The sequence below is a fragment of the Lissotriton vulgaris genome, chromosome 1_1 (genome assembly GCF_964263255.1).
Source record: "Lissotriton vulgaris chromosome 1_1, aLisVul1.2, whole genome shotgun sequence".
In the NCBI taxonomy this organism is placed as follows: Eukaryota; Metazoa; Chordata; class Amphibia; order Caudata; family Salamandridae; genus Lissotriton; species Lissotriton vulgaris.
Genome location: NC_141685.1, coordinates 711,628,864 through 711,648,976, shown reverse-complemented (window position 1 = coordinate 711,648,976; position 20,113 = coordinate 711,628,864). Strand labels below are relative to the sequence as shown.

The following is a 20,113-nucleotide window of genomic DNA, read 5'->3' as shown; positions in this document are numbered from 1 at the left end:
TGTCGAGTAGGTCCCAGAGTTCAGTGGCGTGTTTGTGGACCGAGCGGGTGTTCAGTAGGATGCACTTCATGTGGTTAGAGTCGGAGCTGTGTTTGGAGTTAGTGGATTTGGTGTGGGTCTTGATGCAGGCGAACTTGCAGGAGCTGCAGGCGAATGGTCCGTGGATGTGTCCTGGGGCAACTACGCAGCATTGTGGGGAGCGTCTGGGGTTAAGGGCAAGGAGGGTATCAGCGTCATACGTTATGCGGGCGGGGTGGCTAATGTGGGGACCGGGGGGTATGGCGCTGGGCGCGGTCCAGGCGCGGACGGGCGTAGACAGGCTTACCTTTGGCGCACATTCGGCGCGCATGGGGCGCGTCTGCTGCGCGTGAACGCTGCGCGCAAAAGCATCTGTCATAAATGGATAGTGGGGGGGAGGGGCGAGAGAGGGTCAGCTGGGAGGCGGGAGCGGGGCGGAGGGGCGGGCTGGAAGGCACAACAACAACAAGATGGCAGCAATAATGAATGGAGACCGGACGAGGTTGGGGTGGGCAGGGGCGCAGGCACAATCAGGCACAGTTACAACAAAGTTACAGCACAGTTACAACACAATGCGACCAGTAAAAGCGCTACGCGGCACACAAGCGCTACAATATGCAAATACAGTAGCGTCTATGAAGCGCTACGATACCAGCTCCAGTAAGCGCTACAATATGTAAGGACAGTAGCGTAAATGAAGCGCTACGATACCAGCACCAATCCGTGTAACAGATGAAGCGCTACGATCTCAGCAGGAGCCAGGGAGCGAGGGGAGCGACCGCTACTGACGGAGTCAGGACGGTCACAGCGCTGTGGTCAACGGGATCGAACTAACCTTTCCTGTGGGAGGGAGGGTCAGCTGGGAGGCGGGAGCGGGGCGGAGGGGCGGGCTGGAAGGCACAACAACAACAAGATGGCAGCAATAATGAATGGAGACCGGACGAGGTTGGGGCGGACAGGGGCGCAGGCACATTTACAACAAAGTTACAGCACAGTTACAACACAATGCGACCAGTAAAAGCGCTACGCGGCACACAAGCGCTACAATATGCAAATACAGTAGCGTCTATGAAGCGCTACGATACCAGCACCAGTAAGTGCTACAATATGAAAGGACAGTAGCGTAAATGAAGCGCTACAATACCAGCACCAATCCGTGTAACAGATGAAGCGCTACGATCTCAGCAGGAGCCAGGGAGCGAGGAGAGCGAGGGGAGCGACCGCTACTGACGGAGTCAGGACGGTCTTTTAGTACATATATTTCTATTAAATACTAGGTATCCCTTGTGTGTAAACGTGTGCTTATGTGTGTGCTTATATGTGTGATGATGGGTAACGCAGGAGGCCCCATGTCCTTTTAATATGTTTGGAGTCGGGTGTAGTGAATTGCACACACATCTGCTGTGTGGGAAAAGGTGTTGCTTTTTGTCGGACTTGATTAAACAGCCACAATCGTTTTTGGTGTCAGATCGATAGTATTTTGTTGCCAAACTTTTGATCTCTGAGAAGGTATATTCTGGAGAGTGTAGCTATACAGGCAGTTTATTGGAGCAATTTAGGTTACTGCATTTGTTATCAACTTTAATTAGCAACTTTGCAAATGGTGTCTAGTGAAAAGCATTTGTGTTTGCAAGTTTTAATCTATTTCCTAATCAAGGACATTTTAGGACCAACAGTGATTCTTCTCAATATCAAATGTGAACACACTGATCCTGTACCTTCTCTTAAAAATGGAGAATGAACTGCTTTTCCTAGAGACTTTGTTAACCCAACTTAGGAGCACAATGTAGACCATTGGTACTCTCAAACATTTTCTCAGGTGCTAAAAGGTTCGGTCTGTGGTGTGATCGAAGGCTGCATTAATGCTAGCATGGTAGCGGTTGGGAGCAAGGTTAAGGGTGGGTGTAGGGGAAGCAAAGCATGTACATCTAGTGGCTGAACTGCACTATTTGAAACCAGTAAATCTGGGATCAATTCTGGCTTCCCCACTTGACCAAATTGTGTGATCCTAGGCCGTTGTTTTATTCCACTTTCCCTTCTTTTTCATCATCATCACATATGAGTACCTCAAAATACATGACTTCAGGATCTGCTCTGTACAAAACCTTCTCCAGCATTTGATTCACTAAACTCTAATGTTGATGAATAATACCAACACAAGCCACCCAAATGGGTCACATAACATCTGACTTGCCTCTTAGTTAACAATTAGCAGTGTTGCCAGGATGAGGGGAAGCATTAATGTTTTTAAATTCGTGGTAAAAATCAATCACTTTAAAAAAGAATACTTGTCAAATCACTGAAAGCATCTGATGTACTAAGGTGAAATCGGGATGCATGTTAATTAAAAACAGTTTTTGAATTCTGAAGAGACTTTATCATATTTTTACCCATTTGCTGCAAGATGTCCTTAAAACAAAGGTATTCCTAAAGTTAAGGGGTGCATGGCACTCTCATTTCTTCTTTCTTTAACTTCAATTAATCTATAAATAAATTATTTCAGTTTATTTAAAATCTTTCTAATATTAGTGCTGAGTAAACAGCAGCCCAGTGCTATTGTTGGCCAGTGGACCGCATGTAAAGGTCAGGAGGAACGCAGGCGACGCCCGGGTCATACTTCTGTCTAGGGCGGTCAAATGCGTTCACTCTTCCTGGCCTTCCTTCGCTAGCTTTATTCGCATACCCTGTTCCACTCCCTCTTCCTCCCTGTTCATGTGGTATTTCTCTCATCCCTCTGCCTCACTGATTTAGACTACCTAAGTACCAGCAGGAATTCACTCATTCTCCTGCATCACACCCAAAACAGGGAACAACCTCTTTCAACACATCAGAGTCTCCTCCTCACTCCCTGAGTTTTGAAAGAATCTTAAGATTTGGTTCTACTACACACTTGCTAAAATTTCCTGGATACCCACACGGACATCTAGGCGAGTCATACAAATCAAAATTACGTAACCTTAGTAGGAGGCCTATAGACCTCCTATTACTACACTTACCTCCCCACTACTAGACTCTGGCCTGCGATGGTTCTTTGCAAGGGGGTCCGAATAATAGTGGTTTGGGATTCCATGGCACCTGGGCAGCCAGCGCACCCAGGGATTTGTAAACAAGCTTTGCATCACGGTACTCTGGACCTCCACCTAAAGGGAATGATGTCAGGTTTCACTTTTTTAAATAAAAAATGTCACTATATGTCTGTCGGTGCAACCAATCTAATATTCTGAATCATGTCCAATGAAATGCTGTTGGATACTTTAAGCTGCTTTTTTTGTACAGACGTTTCGAATTTGCTTGAATAAACAATGTTTTTACATAAACTGCTTGAATTTGAAGTCCAAGTTGTTACTTACCTATCATAATTAGTTGGTATAATTTATAAAGCTGTGAAGTTCACTAAATAGAAATTGCAGTGCTTCTAAATGCTACTATAAGCTTGGAGGAAATTAAAAAAACCCTACTGTCTGAAGCCGGCAGGAGTCATTTTTATTATTTTTGAAGGCATGTCTGTCGGTAATATTAGAGTGTTTCATATGTTGAGCAGAAAAGGGAAAATCTATCTGAATATTATATACAGAATTTGCATTATGCAGCCATATTTATCAATCACTGGGTTCTTGCTATGTAAAATGGGCACCTACTCAGCTTACATCCTAGATGGTGTGGTGGAGGGATCATATGTTGTATTATTTTGCTTAAAAATCAATTAATCTCAATTATACCCCTTTGGACTTTAATGAATGCATTATTTTGAAGCTTGAAATTTTCCTCTACCAGCTATGTCAAAATGAGCGTTTCCTGTGTGCAACATTGAAAATGGCTTTATCCCAAGAATATAAATGCTTAAATCATGTAATTTCTCTTGCAGTTTATTGATGGTCGACTAACAAAACTGAATGCAGGAAGGGGTTTTACAGATGCATTTGAAGAGGAGATTACTTTTGGTGGCTTCAGTGGAGGTAAAGTATTCATTCCATATACTATGCTCTTTAACATGAAACACAGTTCCTTTTACCTTTTCATGCAAGCTTTCATCACTTGAGCATAGACAGAAACAATAAGATCACCTTATTCTGAGTTAGTTGAATGAATATAACATTTATAGAATGAATAAAACATTTATAGAGCGATAACTTAGCCCAAGGGCGTCAAGGCTCTGTAGCAGAACGATGTACAGAGAGGAGAGGTCATGCTCAAAGTGGTATATGTGAAGAGCCAGGTCTTTCCGGCCTTGCGGAAGAGGGAGTGTGACACCTGCCCAGAGAGTTCCTCAGTGAGGGAGTTCCACAGTTTAGCCTCAGCAGTAGAGAAAGCTCTACCTCCCCATTTTGCCTTTTTAAACCTCGGCACTGTTAAAAGGTTTTTGTTTGCGGACCTAAGATCCCTAATGGGAACATAACGCTGGAATATTGTTTTAATACCATCAGGGCCCAAGCCATAGTAGGCATTATGGGTCAGGCAGAGGGTTTTAAAAAGAATTCTACAGTCCGAAGCAAGGCAATACAGTGTAAGGAGAGAGGCCGAGACTGGGTGGTATTTTGGCAAGTCCATTACCAGCCTGGCAGCAGCATTCTGCACAAGCTGCAAGCGTTGCACCAGTCCTTTGTTAATGCCCAGATAAAGGGCATTACAGTAATCCAATCTGGACATTACTAGGGTGATGACAGCCTGTTTATGTGAGGCAAACATAAGGAACTGGGAGATTTTCCTTAGTATCCCAAAACAAGTGGACACTGCCCTGCTAATCTGCAGGCTCAAAGAAAGAGAGTTGTCCACTATGACCCCTAGGTTCTTCCCGTGGAACACAGGGCAAGGGCAGTTGCCCAATGTGTCCGGCCACCAATCACTGGACCAGATGTCCAATTGGTTACCAAATATCAAGACTTCGGTCTTCTCACCATTCAGTTTCATAAAAATTTCCACCATCCAGGATGAGACTGCCTGCATACAATTTTCAAAATTAGTGGCGGAGTCCCTAATGCTGTGAGTAATGGACACCATTATTTGTGTGCCGTCAGCATACGACAACACCTCCAGTCAAAAAAACTCACCATCTTTGCCAGCGGGTCAACATAGATATTAAAAAGTGTCGGGCTCAAGGAGGAGAACGGAGGGACTCCACACAATAGGGAATTAGAAGCTGAGTAGAATTGGCCCATTTTCACTGTTTGTGTCCAATCACCGAGTAAGAAAGCGAGGAGTCCCAGGGCCGAGCCCCCGATCCCTATCTCCCTGAGACGTTCAACAAGCCTCAGCGGAGATAGGGTATCAAAAGCTGCGGTAAGGTCAAGCAAGACTAGCAAAGTAGTGTGACCTGGGTACGAATATTATTACATACCGCAGTCAGTGCTGTTTCCGTACTATGGTGGCTTCTAAAGCCATGTTGTGAACCATCGAGATTCTGATGGTCCCTTAAGTAGGCACTAAGGTGAGAGTTTAAATAGGTTTCCAAAATCTTAGCTGGGACTGGTAGTAGAGAAATCGGCTGATAGTTTTTCAATTCCGTGGGGTCCAGTGAAGGCTATTTTAAGAGTGGCTTAACCACTGCAGACTTCCAGGAGATGGAGTATTGCCCTTCTGAGATGGCTACATTCAGAACAGCGGTAAGGTGGGGGATACTAGCCTCTCTGCCAAATTTTAACACCTTCAGTGGGCAAGAATCCTGGACGGAACCAGAGGTAACTCCTTCTAGTAACTGGTCCAGAACCTCTGGTGAAATGCTAGGAAAAGTAAGTAGCCTGGGTGTCTCCTTCCCAGTGGCACTTTCATTAAGATGGAGTGCAGGCAGAGTAGATAGCCCCCCTTTAGAATTGGTTGCCTCCAGCAGGGAGTATATATCTGTGATTTTGGTACGGAAGAAGACTGATAATCTGTCACAGAGCTCCTGTTAAGTCTCTGATGGATCTGTAACGGGAGGGGAAGTGAGGGAGTTGATGATATTAAAAAACTCTCTGGAGGATTTAATTGACTCTGTGATCTTTGAGTAGTACATTCCCTTTTGCTCCATGATAGCAGCTTTATATTCTTTCAAACTGTTTATGTAGCTCTCTACCTGTTGGTGCTAGATCTACACGCCATAGCCTCTCCTGTTTACGGCACACCTGTCTCAGCTTTCTATGTCTGTCAGAGAACCAGGGAGAAGAGGGCCTTTTTCTTGCTGCGTAGTGTCTTTTCATGGGCGCTAAAGTGTCCATGACCGCTAACCACTTTTTAGATAATTCATCTGCAGCCAAATTAGCATCCAAGCGCCCAGAGAGCTGGAAGTTTGTGAGGAGGTTAGTGAGTGCCTCCTTACTAATGAGACTGAGATTTCTCCTATCCTCCACTGTCCTGTTTTCAGATAGAACATTGCATGATGCTAAGACCCTTAATTTAACCCCTTCGATGCTCATGACGGAACGGTTCCGTCATGAGCATCGGTTGAGCTGTGCTCATGACGGAACCGTTCCGTCATGACCACGCCCGTTTCTATTAGGGGTCAGCACCCGGCGGTAAATCGTACCGCACCGATGTGGTTAAAAGGAATGGCAAAGCGATCTGACCAGGCGAGAGGTAAAGGCTCTCCCACCTTAATTAGCTGATCATTAGAGAAGATACATGGGGGGACGCATAACCAACTACGTAAAACCGCAGCAGCTCATGGTTTCCAAAAGTTAATGTGTTGTTACATAGAGTTTTATCCAGATGGAAATTAAAATCACAGAGAAGCATGAAATTAGCTCTTTCCAGGTAAGGCTCTAGGAGATTACTAAAGTCCTGGCTGAAGGATGTCCTAGAACCAGGTTGCCGATAGCAAAGGCCACCAGAGAAACTTTCCGTAGGATGGGTGTTTATTGAAAAATATAAAGCCTGATACTGATCAGAGAGTGAGGTGAGGTGATTGGCTCTGTACGAGAAGTAAAAGTCTCCCTGTGTTGAGAGGTTGTATGTGGAAACATGTTGAAGGGCTGTAAGTATGTTTACTCTTACAGTTTGATTCAGAGAACCCAAAAACCTGCATTTCAACCCAAGATGACTGTTCTCTCTGATGAAAAGCACACTGTTTGAATTTTTCCTCGGGTACACCTTCCTTTGCAAAGCACACCTTTGTCACCTTATTCATTATTTTATTTATGTATTGGTTTGTAGAGCGATAAAGTTGTCAACAAGCCATTTCACAGAAATGTACAATGAAGAAATGTCAGCTACAAGGAAAAAGTTGGAGGCACTGGATGCTCTGTCATTTTAATGAAGACGGTTTAGGGTTAGCACAAAGTCAATTATGAGCAAGACCAAAGATTTGCCTCGAAAGATGAGTTTTGATGGCTTTAATATCTTAGAAAGTCTGCTTCGATGTAAAAGTATTTAATTCCAGATGATGGATCCTTGTACTTAGAGGGGTGCCCCCTAAAAGTTTTAGATTTAGGTCAACCTTAAGCGTCGAGGGGGTTTGGTTGGAGAGACAGAAAGGAGCACTTCCTTCAAGAACCCCCTGGACAAACAGGTAATTCACATTGTTTTTATTGCTGAGCAAATGTAATGAAAGTAGAGTAGAAGGTATCATTTCTTTGCTCCAAAATAAAGGGCCAAGCGAACAGTTTAATTAAAAAAAGACTTGAGTAAGAAAATGTCAGAAGAAATCGCGGGCAAAGTCTCGGAGTTAAGAAAAGAGTTTGCTGGTGGCAGAGTTGAAAGACTGATTGGTTGGTTCCTTCGGAATTTTTTTTACAAGCACTTACTACAATATTTGAAAAATGTTATTTACCAGCAAATAATGACTTTTTCTTGCGGAGAAATGCCATTTTATTAACACTGTGCCTTATAACTCCTTAGTAGAATAATTTGTTTGAAACATATCATCTAGCATTCTGCAGAAAACTAGCCTACAGGTTTTTGCTTCATGTAATTAAATGTGTGCCTATTTTATTCTGCATATCCCTGTTATGATCAATATATGGTCTCTCTCTTAGTTTTACTCTTTGTCGACACAATAAGTTCGAAGAAGAACCTCTTTCATTAAGAAACATTGTCTTTCTAGAATGTTTATTAAGACTCAAGATGTCCGATAGTAAAAAAAAAAATCAGAAGTACAGGTTTAGAAGTTTCTTGCATTCTGATTGGTCTCTTAAAATGAATATTGCTTTGAAACCAGTATCAGTGATGGGACATGCATTTGCATGATGAATGATCAAGCAAAACACTTTCCTTAGAAAGAAAGAATTCGTATTTCTACCCTGTTTAAATCACATTTAAAGAAGACTATTTCATACTGCGGACACAAGTCTACCTCTCTCCATCAATTAAGGACATCAACACTGCCTGAGCAAAGGTTTCACATGATTAGTTCCTGCTTAATTCTTGCATACAGCTATTAACAGCTGAAATATGATGAGTTAACTTTTGCAGAGTGTCTGCCTCTGCTTTGCTCCATCTGTTCGACTTTTTAGTGATGTTTAAACCTTCTTTTTGGTTGGAATTTAAAAGATATTCTGCAGAGGGTAGAATGTATGAGGAAATGGGCAAATCCATAGCTGTGCAGAAAACGTAATTCTATACAACTGCTTACTCATTGTGCAGTGCACACTCTGCCTTTGGTAGGTACTCCAAGCGCTGTTGCTTTTGGTACCCTGTATAAGGTTTCGAGGATTCCGTTGAAGACTTAGTCTGTGACTCGTAGTAAGAATTGTTGGGATATCTGATAATTTCATATGAGAACCGCCACAGATGTAATGCACAGAGGAGAGCAGTCTGGATTTAAAATGGCAAGTATGGAGCTGTGCACTTTGAGGTACATTTAACATCATTTTATTGCAGTTATCACTTGAGCGTTGTAAAGTATTGTACGGGGTTTTAACCACAGTCCAATTTCACCTGTTTGTTGTTATTGTTGCCCAGGTATATAGTATTTGTATTTCATTGTTTATCTAAAAATTTGAATTTCTTAGATTTGATAAACGAGCGCTCTGTAAATATCCTCATAAATATTTGTTGATGGGTGCGAGCAAGACTCGTGCTGCATTGTCTGCTTTATCAGCATAAATGCTTGCATAGGTGTCCCCAATACATACTATTAAATAATGTATCTTGCACAGCATATTTTATCAGTTTGCACATTATACATACCCTGAGAGGACTAGGTGATCACTGAGCCTTAGTTGTCATTGTTTATTTTCATACTTCTAATAATTGCGTGGACTGAAATACTCAGAATGTAAGTAGTAGTCAATCTTTATTGATACTATAAAACAATTAACATTTGCACAATTGCTCGTTAATGTGTATATTCTGTCGCATTGCACTTTGATATGTCTCATTATTATTATTATGCTTTATTATTTTGTGTAGCATGGGTTTCCACTGTTCCTTTTGCTTTTGTTAATGTAGGATAGAAGAGCCATTTTTTTATTCTGTCTCTCTAAAAATAAGGTGCTCCCCCGTTAAAGATATTGGATTCGATTTGCAAGGCTGTTTTCCCATTTAAGCCACACAGCTTACATTGCAATTGCAAAGTAAACCTTTTGTTTCACAACATTTGAAATTGCACTGGCGGACTACATGTACAATTACCCCAGCATGCTGGGATTTTACATTTTATTAGTTTACAGTTGATTATCATTCAAACCTTATGAACATTGGCTGATATTCACAACCAAATAGTATTCAAGCTAGGTATTTAACAAAAAATATTTTGTAATTAATACTTTATTAATAGGCGGTTAAAGATACAGGACATCAATTAAAATAATCCCAAAATACATGGAGCAAATCAGTTAACATTGCAGTACATTACAACTGTTACATTACAACTGTATAGGTCAATAAGAATCAGCAATCATATTCTCATTAAAAGGCACTGGACACTCAGCTTGTCAGTTTCCTGTGGACTCCACTTTCTGCTTGTTTCAGCCTGATCCACTGACACAGCTCCCACCCGGCTTTTCTCACCCTAGTTTTCCAGCTCACAGTGTTTCCCACCAACAGGCTACACACCCACCCTAGACCCTACCTAATGCAGCCTTCAGCGAGACCACTTCAATAGGCACCTGGGCACTTAGCTTGACACTTGCCCGTGGCCACCAGTTCCTGCTTGTTTAGCCTGATCCAGTGATGCCACCGCTGCCTGTTTTTTTCCGCCCAGCTTTTCTTGCATGCGTTTTCTTGCTCACCATTCTTCCCGCCACCAGAAGCCCTGTCGACCCCAGGACCTACTTAATGCAGCAGGACTGCGACCGCATCAGTAGGCACCTGGCTTTCCACTATGGCCCCCAGCTCCTGCTTGTTCCAGCATGATCCATCACACCGTCGCTGCCCAGGTTTTTCCGTTCACTGTTCTTCCCACCAACAGAAACCCCACCCACCCCAGGACCTGCCTAATGCAGGCCTTGGTGCGACCGTGCACAGACGTATGTAGTGGGCATGCCAAAGCCAATTCCGTTTGCTCCTGTCCATGCCTGGACTGTGCCCAGCGCCATGACCCCTGTCCCTCCCACAGATATACCATCACAGATTGCTACATGCTTGATCCTGGACACCACTACAAATGCTGCCACCCCGCTAACCCACTCTCGACAATAGAACCTTTCACCTGCCCCCTCTGCAACAGCACACACACACCAGCCACCCCCCGAACACACCACAGAAACCACCTAAACAAAAAACACCTACTTGCATGCATCCTTTTCAACACACGCTCACTATGCAAACGCACTACCTAGATTTGTGGCCTCATCTCCACTCTCACACCGATGTCCTCTTCTTCAGTGAGACCTGGCCCAACCCCACTTCTGCATCTGATATTGCTACCACAATTCCCAAAGGATGCAAGATCATCAACCGCGACTGTATCAACAAGCCTGCCGGACGGATTGCCATCATACACAAGGAATCCATCCAATGTACCACCACAATTGACATCACCCTAGCCTTGGAACACCTCAACGTCCGACTCCAAACAGACAGCAAAACCACCTTCAGAGGCACTCTCACCTACCATCCTCAAGGACCAAGTCCACCCTTCTGCAACTTCATTACTGACTTCATAGCCCCCTTGCCATACATTCCAACAAGTACATTTTCCCCGCCGACCTCAACTTTCATCTGAATGACCACAATGACATCAACACTACCAACCTCCTCAACAGCGTGAAAAATCCATCAACCAACAACTCTTCTAACATCTGGAATGGAACCTCTTACTTGACTCCACCCAATAAGGATTCAGTAACAACCACACCACCAAGACAGCCCTCATCACGGTTACTGAAATTTCCAGGCCATACTCAGCCGAGGAGAGACTGCGGCTCTGATCCTCCTAGACCTCTCAGGAGCTTTTAACAAGGTCTCCCACCACACACTCTTTACAATGCTGTACAACATAGGCATCCAAGGAGTCGCTCTGAGATGGATCACCTCTTTTCTCACCGGGAGAATGCAAAATGTCTGCCTTCCAGCAGTCACCTCTGATCCCAAGGAAATCATCTGTGGAGTACCCCAAGGATTGTCGCTCAGCCTCACCCTCTTCAACTCTTATATGACACCTCCGGCCAGCATCCTCATCATCCACAGACTCAACATCATATCCTACACCGATGACACACAACTCATCCTCTTCCTCTCCAAAGACACGCTGACACCAAGACAAACTTCCACAATTGCATTACAGATGTTGTCAACTGGATGAAAGAAAACTGCCTGAAGATCAACTCGGACAAGAAAGAGGTACTGATTTTTGGAAACAAAAGCTCCCCATGGGACTCTTCCTGGTGGCCCTCAGAACTCAGACCCACTCCTACCCCTCTGTCCATGCTAGAAACCTAGACATTATTCTGAACAACAAGCTAACCATGACCACTCAGGTCAACTCAAGTCATCTCCTCCACTTTCTTCATCCTCTGCATACTTTGTAAGATATTTAAATTGCTACCCCAAAGCTCAAGACTCGCCATCACCCAGGCCCTCATCTCCAGCCGACTGGTCTTCAGCAGCCTTCTCTACACAGGGATCGCAGCTCACCTCCTCCGAAGACTACAGAGTGCTTCAGCCAGACTCATCCTGAATATCCCTATATGAACCCATAGCACCCCTACCTCAGGAAACTCCATTGGCTCCCTGTACAGAAAAAAGGCCAGTTCCAGCTCCCATGCATACCCCTGCAGGCACTACACAATTGTGGACTCTCTTACTTGAACCACTGGCTGAACATTCATTTGCCCACTAGACACCTCCACTATGCTTCCCTTTCTCTAACCCTCTTCCACGCATCCGATGTAGCAGATGTGGAGGTCAGTATTTCTACCTAGCAGGGAAGACATGGAATAAGCTACCCTTTCATCTTCGGACTGCCCCATCTCTTTCAGAGTTCCAAAAGTCCCCGTAGACCTGGCTATTTGTCTAATCAACTGGCCCTGCCAGTGCCTGGATGCCCTCATGGGTGATAAGCGCTCTACAGATCTACTCATTGATTGATTAATATATGCACCAAATGGTGAGTGCTAGATAAGATTAAAACATAAACATTAGAGTAAAATACATATTTGTGATTCGATTTCATCTGAGGTTTGCAGTAAATATCCTCACTGGACTTAGCCACCATCGTGAAAGTAATGAACAAGGCCATATTTTACCTGATTTACTATAACATGTTTACTTGAAGTGTATGATCTAGATATTCATGTGAAAATGAAAGATCAAAACGTGAAAACCATATTGTTTAGAAAAGAAACTTCAACTGACCTCTATTAGTACCCATATGGGAGCATAGCATTCAATGGGTTCTCAGTAGTAAGAAGGAAATACTAAAGCAGTGAACAATGTAAAATGCAAAACTGTGCTGTGAAAATTATAATTCTATAAAGAAATTTTCACAAACATAGATGTAACTCTGCTTCTTGAGAAGCAAAAAAAAAAGAAAATGTGATGAACTGTGTGTAACCAAAACTAAAAACTCAAGATGAAAAAAGTCCAACTTGAAATATAACCTATATAGGGATCATTACCACTGCAGCCAAGAAGCTTAACATATCAAAAATTATTTTCCAAAATATTGCAACATTTTACAGTGTGACAATGGCTTGAAAAGTCACTTTGAAGGGAAGACTCAAATGACATATTGTAATGTAAAAATGCTTTGGAGTAGATTGATGCATTGAAAAGAAGACCATGTAAATCCTCCACCCTGGTGTAATGACAAAAGCTCAGGTTTGTGCTTCCTAAATGCCAGTATTTACATCAGGGTGCTAGTGAATAATGGCTGAAAATCAACACAAGAGGCTAGAGAGTGAACCAGTTGTTCACAATTACTGGGTGCCAGACTTGATGTTCTATGCTCTTCTATATATCCTCCTTTTATTGCATAGATTGGGAGCACTGTTGGAAACATACATAACAACGATATGAATCCCCACATAATGTTATGGGCAAAAGCATGTAATGCTGCCACTGCTAGTCAGTCTTCTATCTATACTCGCATACTAACCATCCTTGAGAAACTTTAGAGTGGGACAAATGAGTACATGTGTAAAGTTGTATCATTAATCACTTTGATTTAACCTAATATTGATGATGAAAAAGAGACAAATTCGTCAATTTACAAAATGGCTGTTTTAATACTTACAGGAAATTCAAAATCTTACCGGGAGTGGATGTACACAGTAAAGGTATGCTTTTATTTATGGTTTATGGTGAGGGTTGGACAGGTCTGTTCTGGCGTAGGAATGCTATGCATCATCAATTGAGTAAAAATAGTTGCTTATAACAGAAAAGTTTCTTTATTGGATGGGTTACACAATGAAACAGAGAAAATATTTTCTAAGTGGCTGCTTAAGTCAGTGGACACATTTCTTAAACTGTGCAGCCTATTCACAAATGTAAACGTATACTTAAGAACATTTACACTCTTTCACTTTTGAGTAACTACACTACTTAAGGCTGTTCACCATTTATGAGCGTAAAGTTACTCTAAAGTGTAGACTTACATGTCCCACCCCCTGAAGCAGGAGTAGAGTCAGTAGTAATGTCATATACAACTGTAAAGTTACTAATAGTAGTGCCTTTTTGACATATTTCACTTTCCTCATAGGTAAAGTGAAGGAAATGTTTTTAAGTTTATTAACGTGTAAATAACAGTAACAACATATGTTATTGTTAATTAACTTTATAGATGTATTTTAAAAGTAAAACACATTAAAAAATACAGCATTAACCTTATTTTGAAGTAAATATTTAATTAATTTAAGTACAATAAATTAAAATGTATTTTTCTAAAGGATCAATAAAAAGTACCTAAAGTTAAATTTATCTATTTTATATATTGAGAATGATGTGTAGAAATAATTGTAATTATTAATTAGAAATATACCTTAACATGCAAAATGAATGAAAATATTTTATACCTATGTTTTAAATTTATACTATATTTTTTAAACATTAAAATAAATATAAGTATATTCTTTCAACTTTTAAATACATTAATTTATTGTAATTCTTTTTGCATGGGTTTCTATTTTAGGTGTTATAGTATCAGTGGTCAGCCATGGGTTGTGCTGGACTTATTCTAGCTCTGAGTTGGAGTGTATTTACTTTGGTTTTGGGTGCTTTTTGGCTGTAATAACTATAGAAGTGCAGTTTGTGTCACGAACAGGCTTACTCTTTTCTGTGTGTTTGCATGTCCCTTCCTAAACTCTCATTAGCTCTTCTAGGAGTAAGCATTTCCCAGCCACTCCTCCCTGACCTTCCCACATTTACTACTGAAATATATACCTATGTGTGCGGAGATTGCTACAGTCAGTCAAAATACACTTTATTCGATTTTTGTTAAAATCATAAAAGGCAAAACATACATATATTTGAAAAGACATTTTAAAAATACCCACAGTTCATTTTGTTTATACATAGTGTCCATAAAAAAGTCACTGAATTAGTCACCATTATACATACAAAAAGTAACAGTTAATGTATTCATTTTTAATTTAAAACAGAACAGTTCTAGGGATTCTTTTATTTCTACCTCTGTACGCGGCTGTTAAAAAACTCGCTACACAAAAAGTGACATGTGCGTCCGGTAACCTTTGGAGGTAAAGCAAGGCAGGTCTCACTTGTATAAAGCCCAGTGTTTTCAGGAGGGGAATTAAATATTTTCTCCTCTCAGAATCGTAAAATGCACAAAAAAACAGGAAATGAAGAGTATCCTGATTAGAGAACTGATCGCACTCACAGGGTGGTGCATGTTCTGGTTTACCCCACGTAGGGAAGGAACCTAATGAATAGTGGATTAAATTCAATCTGAATCTGGTTAACAAAAATCTATGCAAGGGTTTAGAGACATATTGCAGGTAGGGTTCCATCGAGGGGGAAGAGGACAAAACCAGATGTGCTCTTACTAACGGTTTATTAACCTCATATTCCTCTCTCTCTAAGCGTGTCCTCCCCTGGAATTCCTTCTTAATCCACGCAATGTCCGCTTTCTTGATTATGGATGGTGTTGTATATAACTCAGGTCTTCCGAGGGCAGTGAATGATGACTTTATATATCTCAGCCAAGCTATTTTCATTGCCCCCTCCCTTGCAGTCACGTCTTTAAGGATTGTGTGATTTAAAGACAACTCAGTGTTTAACCAGATATTGGCCCAAAAAAGTAAAGGGGCCATTTTCAATCCATCTATGATATAAGGTAGGCCAACTTCCTCATGTATGGAGTAGGTAGGTGTGGAGTTTGGGACCGACAGAATTCGTCTAATAAGTTTGTTCTCTACTATCTGCATACTGTCCAGATTAGTATAACCCCACAGTGCTGCACCATATGAGGCTATTGAAATGCATTTACTTTTGTAAACTTTTAACACGGCTTCCATTGGTTTAGCCCCTAGTCTTTTAGTAAAATCCAGCAGGGCAGCTGTAGACCTGGCTAAAGAAATACATTTGGCCTTGATTTGCGGGACCCAGGAGCCCTTCTCGTCGAACAAGACCCCTAGATAAGGAAAAACCGGGACCCTGGAGAGAGCCTCGCTATTACAAAAAAAGGTTTTTGTATGTAACTTATTTTTTTGTGGACCCACAATCATTGTGTGCGATTTAGTTACATTGATTTTTAGATCCAATCTGGCCATAAAAGAGCCAAAGAGTTCCAAAAGGGTCTGTAACCCAATGCCCGTGCGGGCGATGAGAACAGCATCGTCTGCGTATAAAAGAGCCGGTATCTGCTTCCCATCTACCCGCGGGACATCAGCATTGCCCGCTAACAAAGACTTCCCTAGATCATTAATGTAAATGGTGAATAAAAGTGGGGCCAAGATACAGCCTTGGCGGACACCTTTATTTGACCTAAAACTATCAGAGCATCGCCCATCCCTGGTCACCCGGACCTTCGCAGTAAGGCTTTGGTGCAAGCTTGCTATAAGGGCTACCAAGGGTTCCTCAATACCAAGCTCGCGCAATATAGCCCAAAGCTTGGCCCTATTAACCAAGTCGAAGGCCGAGGAGAGGTCCATAAAAGCCAAATATAGTGAACCTTCCCCGGCCACCGTGTACTTCGATATTAGGAGGTGTAAATTTGAGCATTGCTCTAAGGTTCCCCGTTTTTCCCTAAAGCCATATTGAATCTCTGCGAGATCCCCACAGGTCTCCAGGCTTGTTCTCAACTTTGTCAATAAGACTCTGCCCAGAATCTTAAAGGCAGAGTCTATCAAGGAGATTGGGCGGTAACATCCTGGATTCTCCCTGTCTCCCTTTTTAAAAATTGGTACTATGACAGATGTGTTCCATGTTACTGGAAAACATCCACCATTTGTTGCCCTGAAGACATTTGTAAGGACTTTAGACCAGGTAGTTGGGGCATATATAAAAAAGTCTACCGGGACACCGTCCGGGCCCGGAGCCTTATTTTTCGTGGAGTCCATTATGGCCTTATATACCTCCTCCTCATTAAATTCTACTGCCACTAGGCCCCTGGTCGGTCCTGTCTCATTATCATTTACAGGGTCATTGCCGCCATATATATTTTTAAAATGATCAACCCATTTCTCGTCACTGATGATGCAGTCGGAGATTGTGTTGATCTCCCCAGAGAAGAATTGGTTGTTTATGATGTCCCAGAATCTTTTACTATTCCGTAGTATATCCACGTCAAGCAAATCATTCCAAGCATTCTTTTTAATTGCATTTTTTCTATTTTTAACAACCAGTTTATACTCTCGCCTTAATTTAGAGATTAAAGTTTTATCCCTAGGCTTTATTTTAAGGGCATTTTTCAGTTCCTTATGGGCTTTAGAGCAATTCCTATCAAACCATTTAAATGGCTTGGGTGGCAAATTAGAGTTGGGGACAGTAAGTTCTTCAGCCGTATGTGAGCAAATTAGATTAAAAGCTGAGACAATCTCATCATTGGAGGCATTTTGGTCTAAACAGATTCGCATAGGTTCCTCTATCTTTGGGCGCAGGGAAGCCATAAAGGTTTCCTGGACCACCTTACCCCACTTGAGCCGTCTGCCCTGGTCACTGGGCACCGTCGATGTGCAAGCCCTGGGAAGGCCCAGGTGCTTGCTCCATAAGTCACTCCAGTGAACCTGTGCTGAGACCGGGTTGTGATCACTATGTGGGGAGGCGATTACCTCGTAAATCCCCATCCTAGAGGTTAAGCCCTGAGAAACGAAAATGAAATCTATCACAGACCCACTTTCAGACCCTTTGTAGGTGGGCAAGGATTCGTCACTACCAGTACTGAGGGGTTCAGACATGTTAAGGCTGGCAAGGAGAAATTCCAACGCCTCCCCCGCTTTGGTGTGAGCAAAGTGCAGATTGCCATTTTCTGTTTGACCATCCAGGTTGCCTAGATTACATTTTAAAACACATTTTTGAATGTTAAAATCACCTAAAATTAGGAAATCGAAATTAGTGCAAGATTTGTGACTATAATCAAAAAGAACTTTTTCTAGTTGATCCACATGGGCTGTGTCTGTTTGTCTAGCCCACGAATTATAAAAATTTAAGACCACTAAGACCCGCCCTGGTGAGATAGTCCATTCTACCATTAAAATATTTGGGGAGCCTGACTCTAGTTGTTTAAACGTCCCTGCCAATTTTAACGAGAAGAGGAGAACTAGACCACCCTTAGCTCTTCCTGCACTGCTAGGAGTTGCTGGAATAATAAAACTTATAAACCCGTCCAGACAGAAAGATGGTGCGGTGTCCCATGTTTCTTGTAGGGCAATTACATGGTTGCTGGTTATGAAATCTATCCATGTGGGATCCAATCTTTTGGCTCTAGTCCCTGCCACATTCCAGCTAAGAAACCGACATGGAGTCAGTTCCACCCCACCCACTGGAGCTACGGGCGTTGTCTGAGTGTGTGTTAGTTGTTCACTAATTACAGGCATAGAGTCCTCCGCCCTACGTAAATGGGTTTGCGGGGCCGGGTTTCTTTGCACCACTGATGTTTCTGCTTGGGCACCCTCTTCTACGGTTTCCTTACAGGCCCTATCTATTTGTCAATCCACCCCCTCTAGATCATTTAAACAGTTAAACCGATTGTAGGTTGGGAGTAATGGTGCCGTTCTACCGAAGAGTGGCCAGGGATGAGGAGCCTGATGGCGCCCTCTTCTGCCAACTCTCTCCCATCTATCATGTCGTTGGGGTGGATATTGTGGGCCTGGGGTATTTGGGAAAAAGAAAGACACGCGAAGGGTATGGATGGTAGATTCCCTTGATATGTTTTCCCCTTGGCAAATGTGAGCCACCGTGCCCTTGTCCCTGAAACTCACTAATATACAGTCCCCAGTAATGGATTTCCGACTTCTCCCCACCCACGGGACCCTTCTTACCATTATAATCTCATTATTAAGATGTATCGGGAGAGGTCTGTTTATGTTTAGCCATTTAATGACCCTAGTTTTTAGTGTGCAAAAATCCTCTATTTCACCTTCATCTAGTTGGGGGACCCCTGCCATAACTACTGTGAGATCGTTAGTCTCGGGTGGTAGGTTAGGACGACGGGGTCTTGCAGGGGGCATTTTTTGATTATCCGGGATGATGTTATCTGTCCTATGTGCCTGAGGTACTAATGCTAGGGGTAGGTTGGGAGTGGTAGCCTGGGGAGGATTGGTGACTACAGGCTTTGGGTTTGGTGGTTTTTGTGGGACTGCCCCATTTGTGGCCTGAGGTGGGATTGGCGTTGGGTTAGCTACCCTGGGTTTTAACCCTTGCGCAACTGCGGCGCTAGGGATGGCTGTAAGATCACTTTCCTGTCGAACACTGCGATTTTTGAGGCTTCCCAATGTGGCCTCCAGTATGGTTAATCTGATCTCGATCTTTTTTACGCTTTCACTGATCGGGAGTAACAGAGACCTTAAGAGGAATTCCAGGTTTCCCAGTGGCACAACAGAAAGGGTGACATTCTCACTGCTGGTTCCTACATCTGTGCTCAGGGCGGGAGCTAAAACTTCCTGCACGTTAGATTTAGAGTGTGACTCTACCGGCGGTATTGCTGTGGGAACCTGGGGTTGCGGGGCTTTCCCAAATTCTAGGTGTAGAGACTTGGGTTTACTGCCACCATGTGCTCCCTTTGCCCTTCTCCTACGTTTTTTTGGAGGGGGTCCTGGGATTGCTTGTGTGGTGACTACTTTCGATTTGGGGTGCTTGTCTTTACGGGTTATGGGTGGTTGTGGCGTTAGGACTGTAGCCCCCCTAGCAGGGCTAGTTCTAATACTACTAGGTGGAGCAGTACTCGTGATATCAATTTGAGAGGTGTTCATCCCTTCCCTTAACAAAACTGGAACATCCTCAATACGAGTTGACTCCTCCCTTAAAGTGATAGATAACTCTCCCAAGGGGGTGTTTTTCAGATTGTCCACTGATCGTCTCCGATCCGCCCTTAGCCTAGACAAATTTCCCTCTTTATCCGCCTCCCCCACAGCCCGTGCAAAATAATTTTCAAGAGTCCCATTTTTCACACCACCCGGCTTCTGAGGGGTACTCTCCTTTGTTGATGAAGGCATAGTTATACTCCAGGGGGGTCAGACAGATTATACCACCCAAAACGAGTGTAACAAAATTATCAAGTCTGTAGGTACCTGCACGATATGGAAAGCCAAAAGAGTGGGCCCAGCCCAGCCTGCTCCGGCCTGTGACG

The 20,113-nt window shown here is 42.9% G+C and overlaps 1 protein-coding gene across 2 annotated transcripts in view; it reads left to right on the top strand.

Annotated features, from left to right (window-relative positions):
- Positions 1–20,113, top strand: part of DENND1B (DENN domain containing 1B) — a 1,279,546-nt gene that overhangs the window by 1,069,024 nt on the left and 190,409 nt on the right. For both annotated transcript variants that reach the window (XM_086954825.1, XM_086954820.1), the window contains 2 exons: positions 3,884–3,974; positions 13,609–13,649. In XM_086954825.1, coding sequence (XP_086810951.1) covers positions 3,884–3,974; positions 13,609–13,649 — 132 coding nt within the window. The remainder of the gene's footprint in view (positions 1–3,883; positions 3,975–13,608; positions 13,650–20,113) is intronic.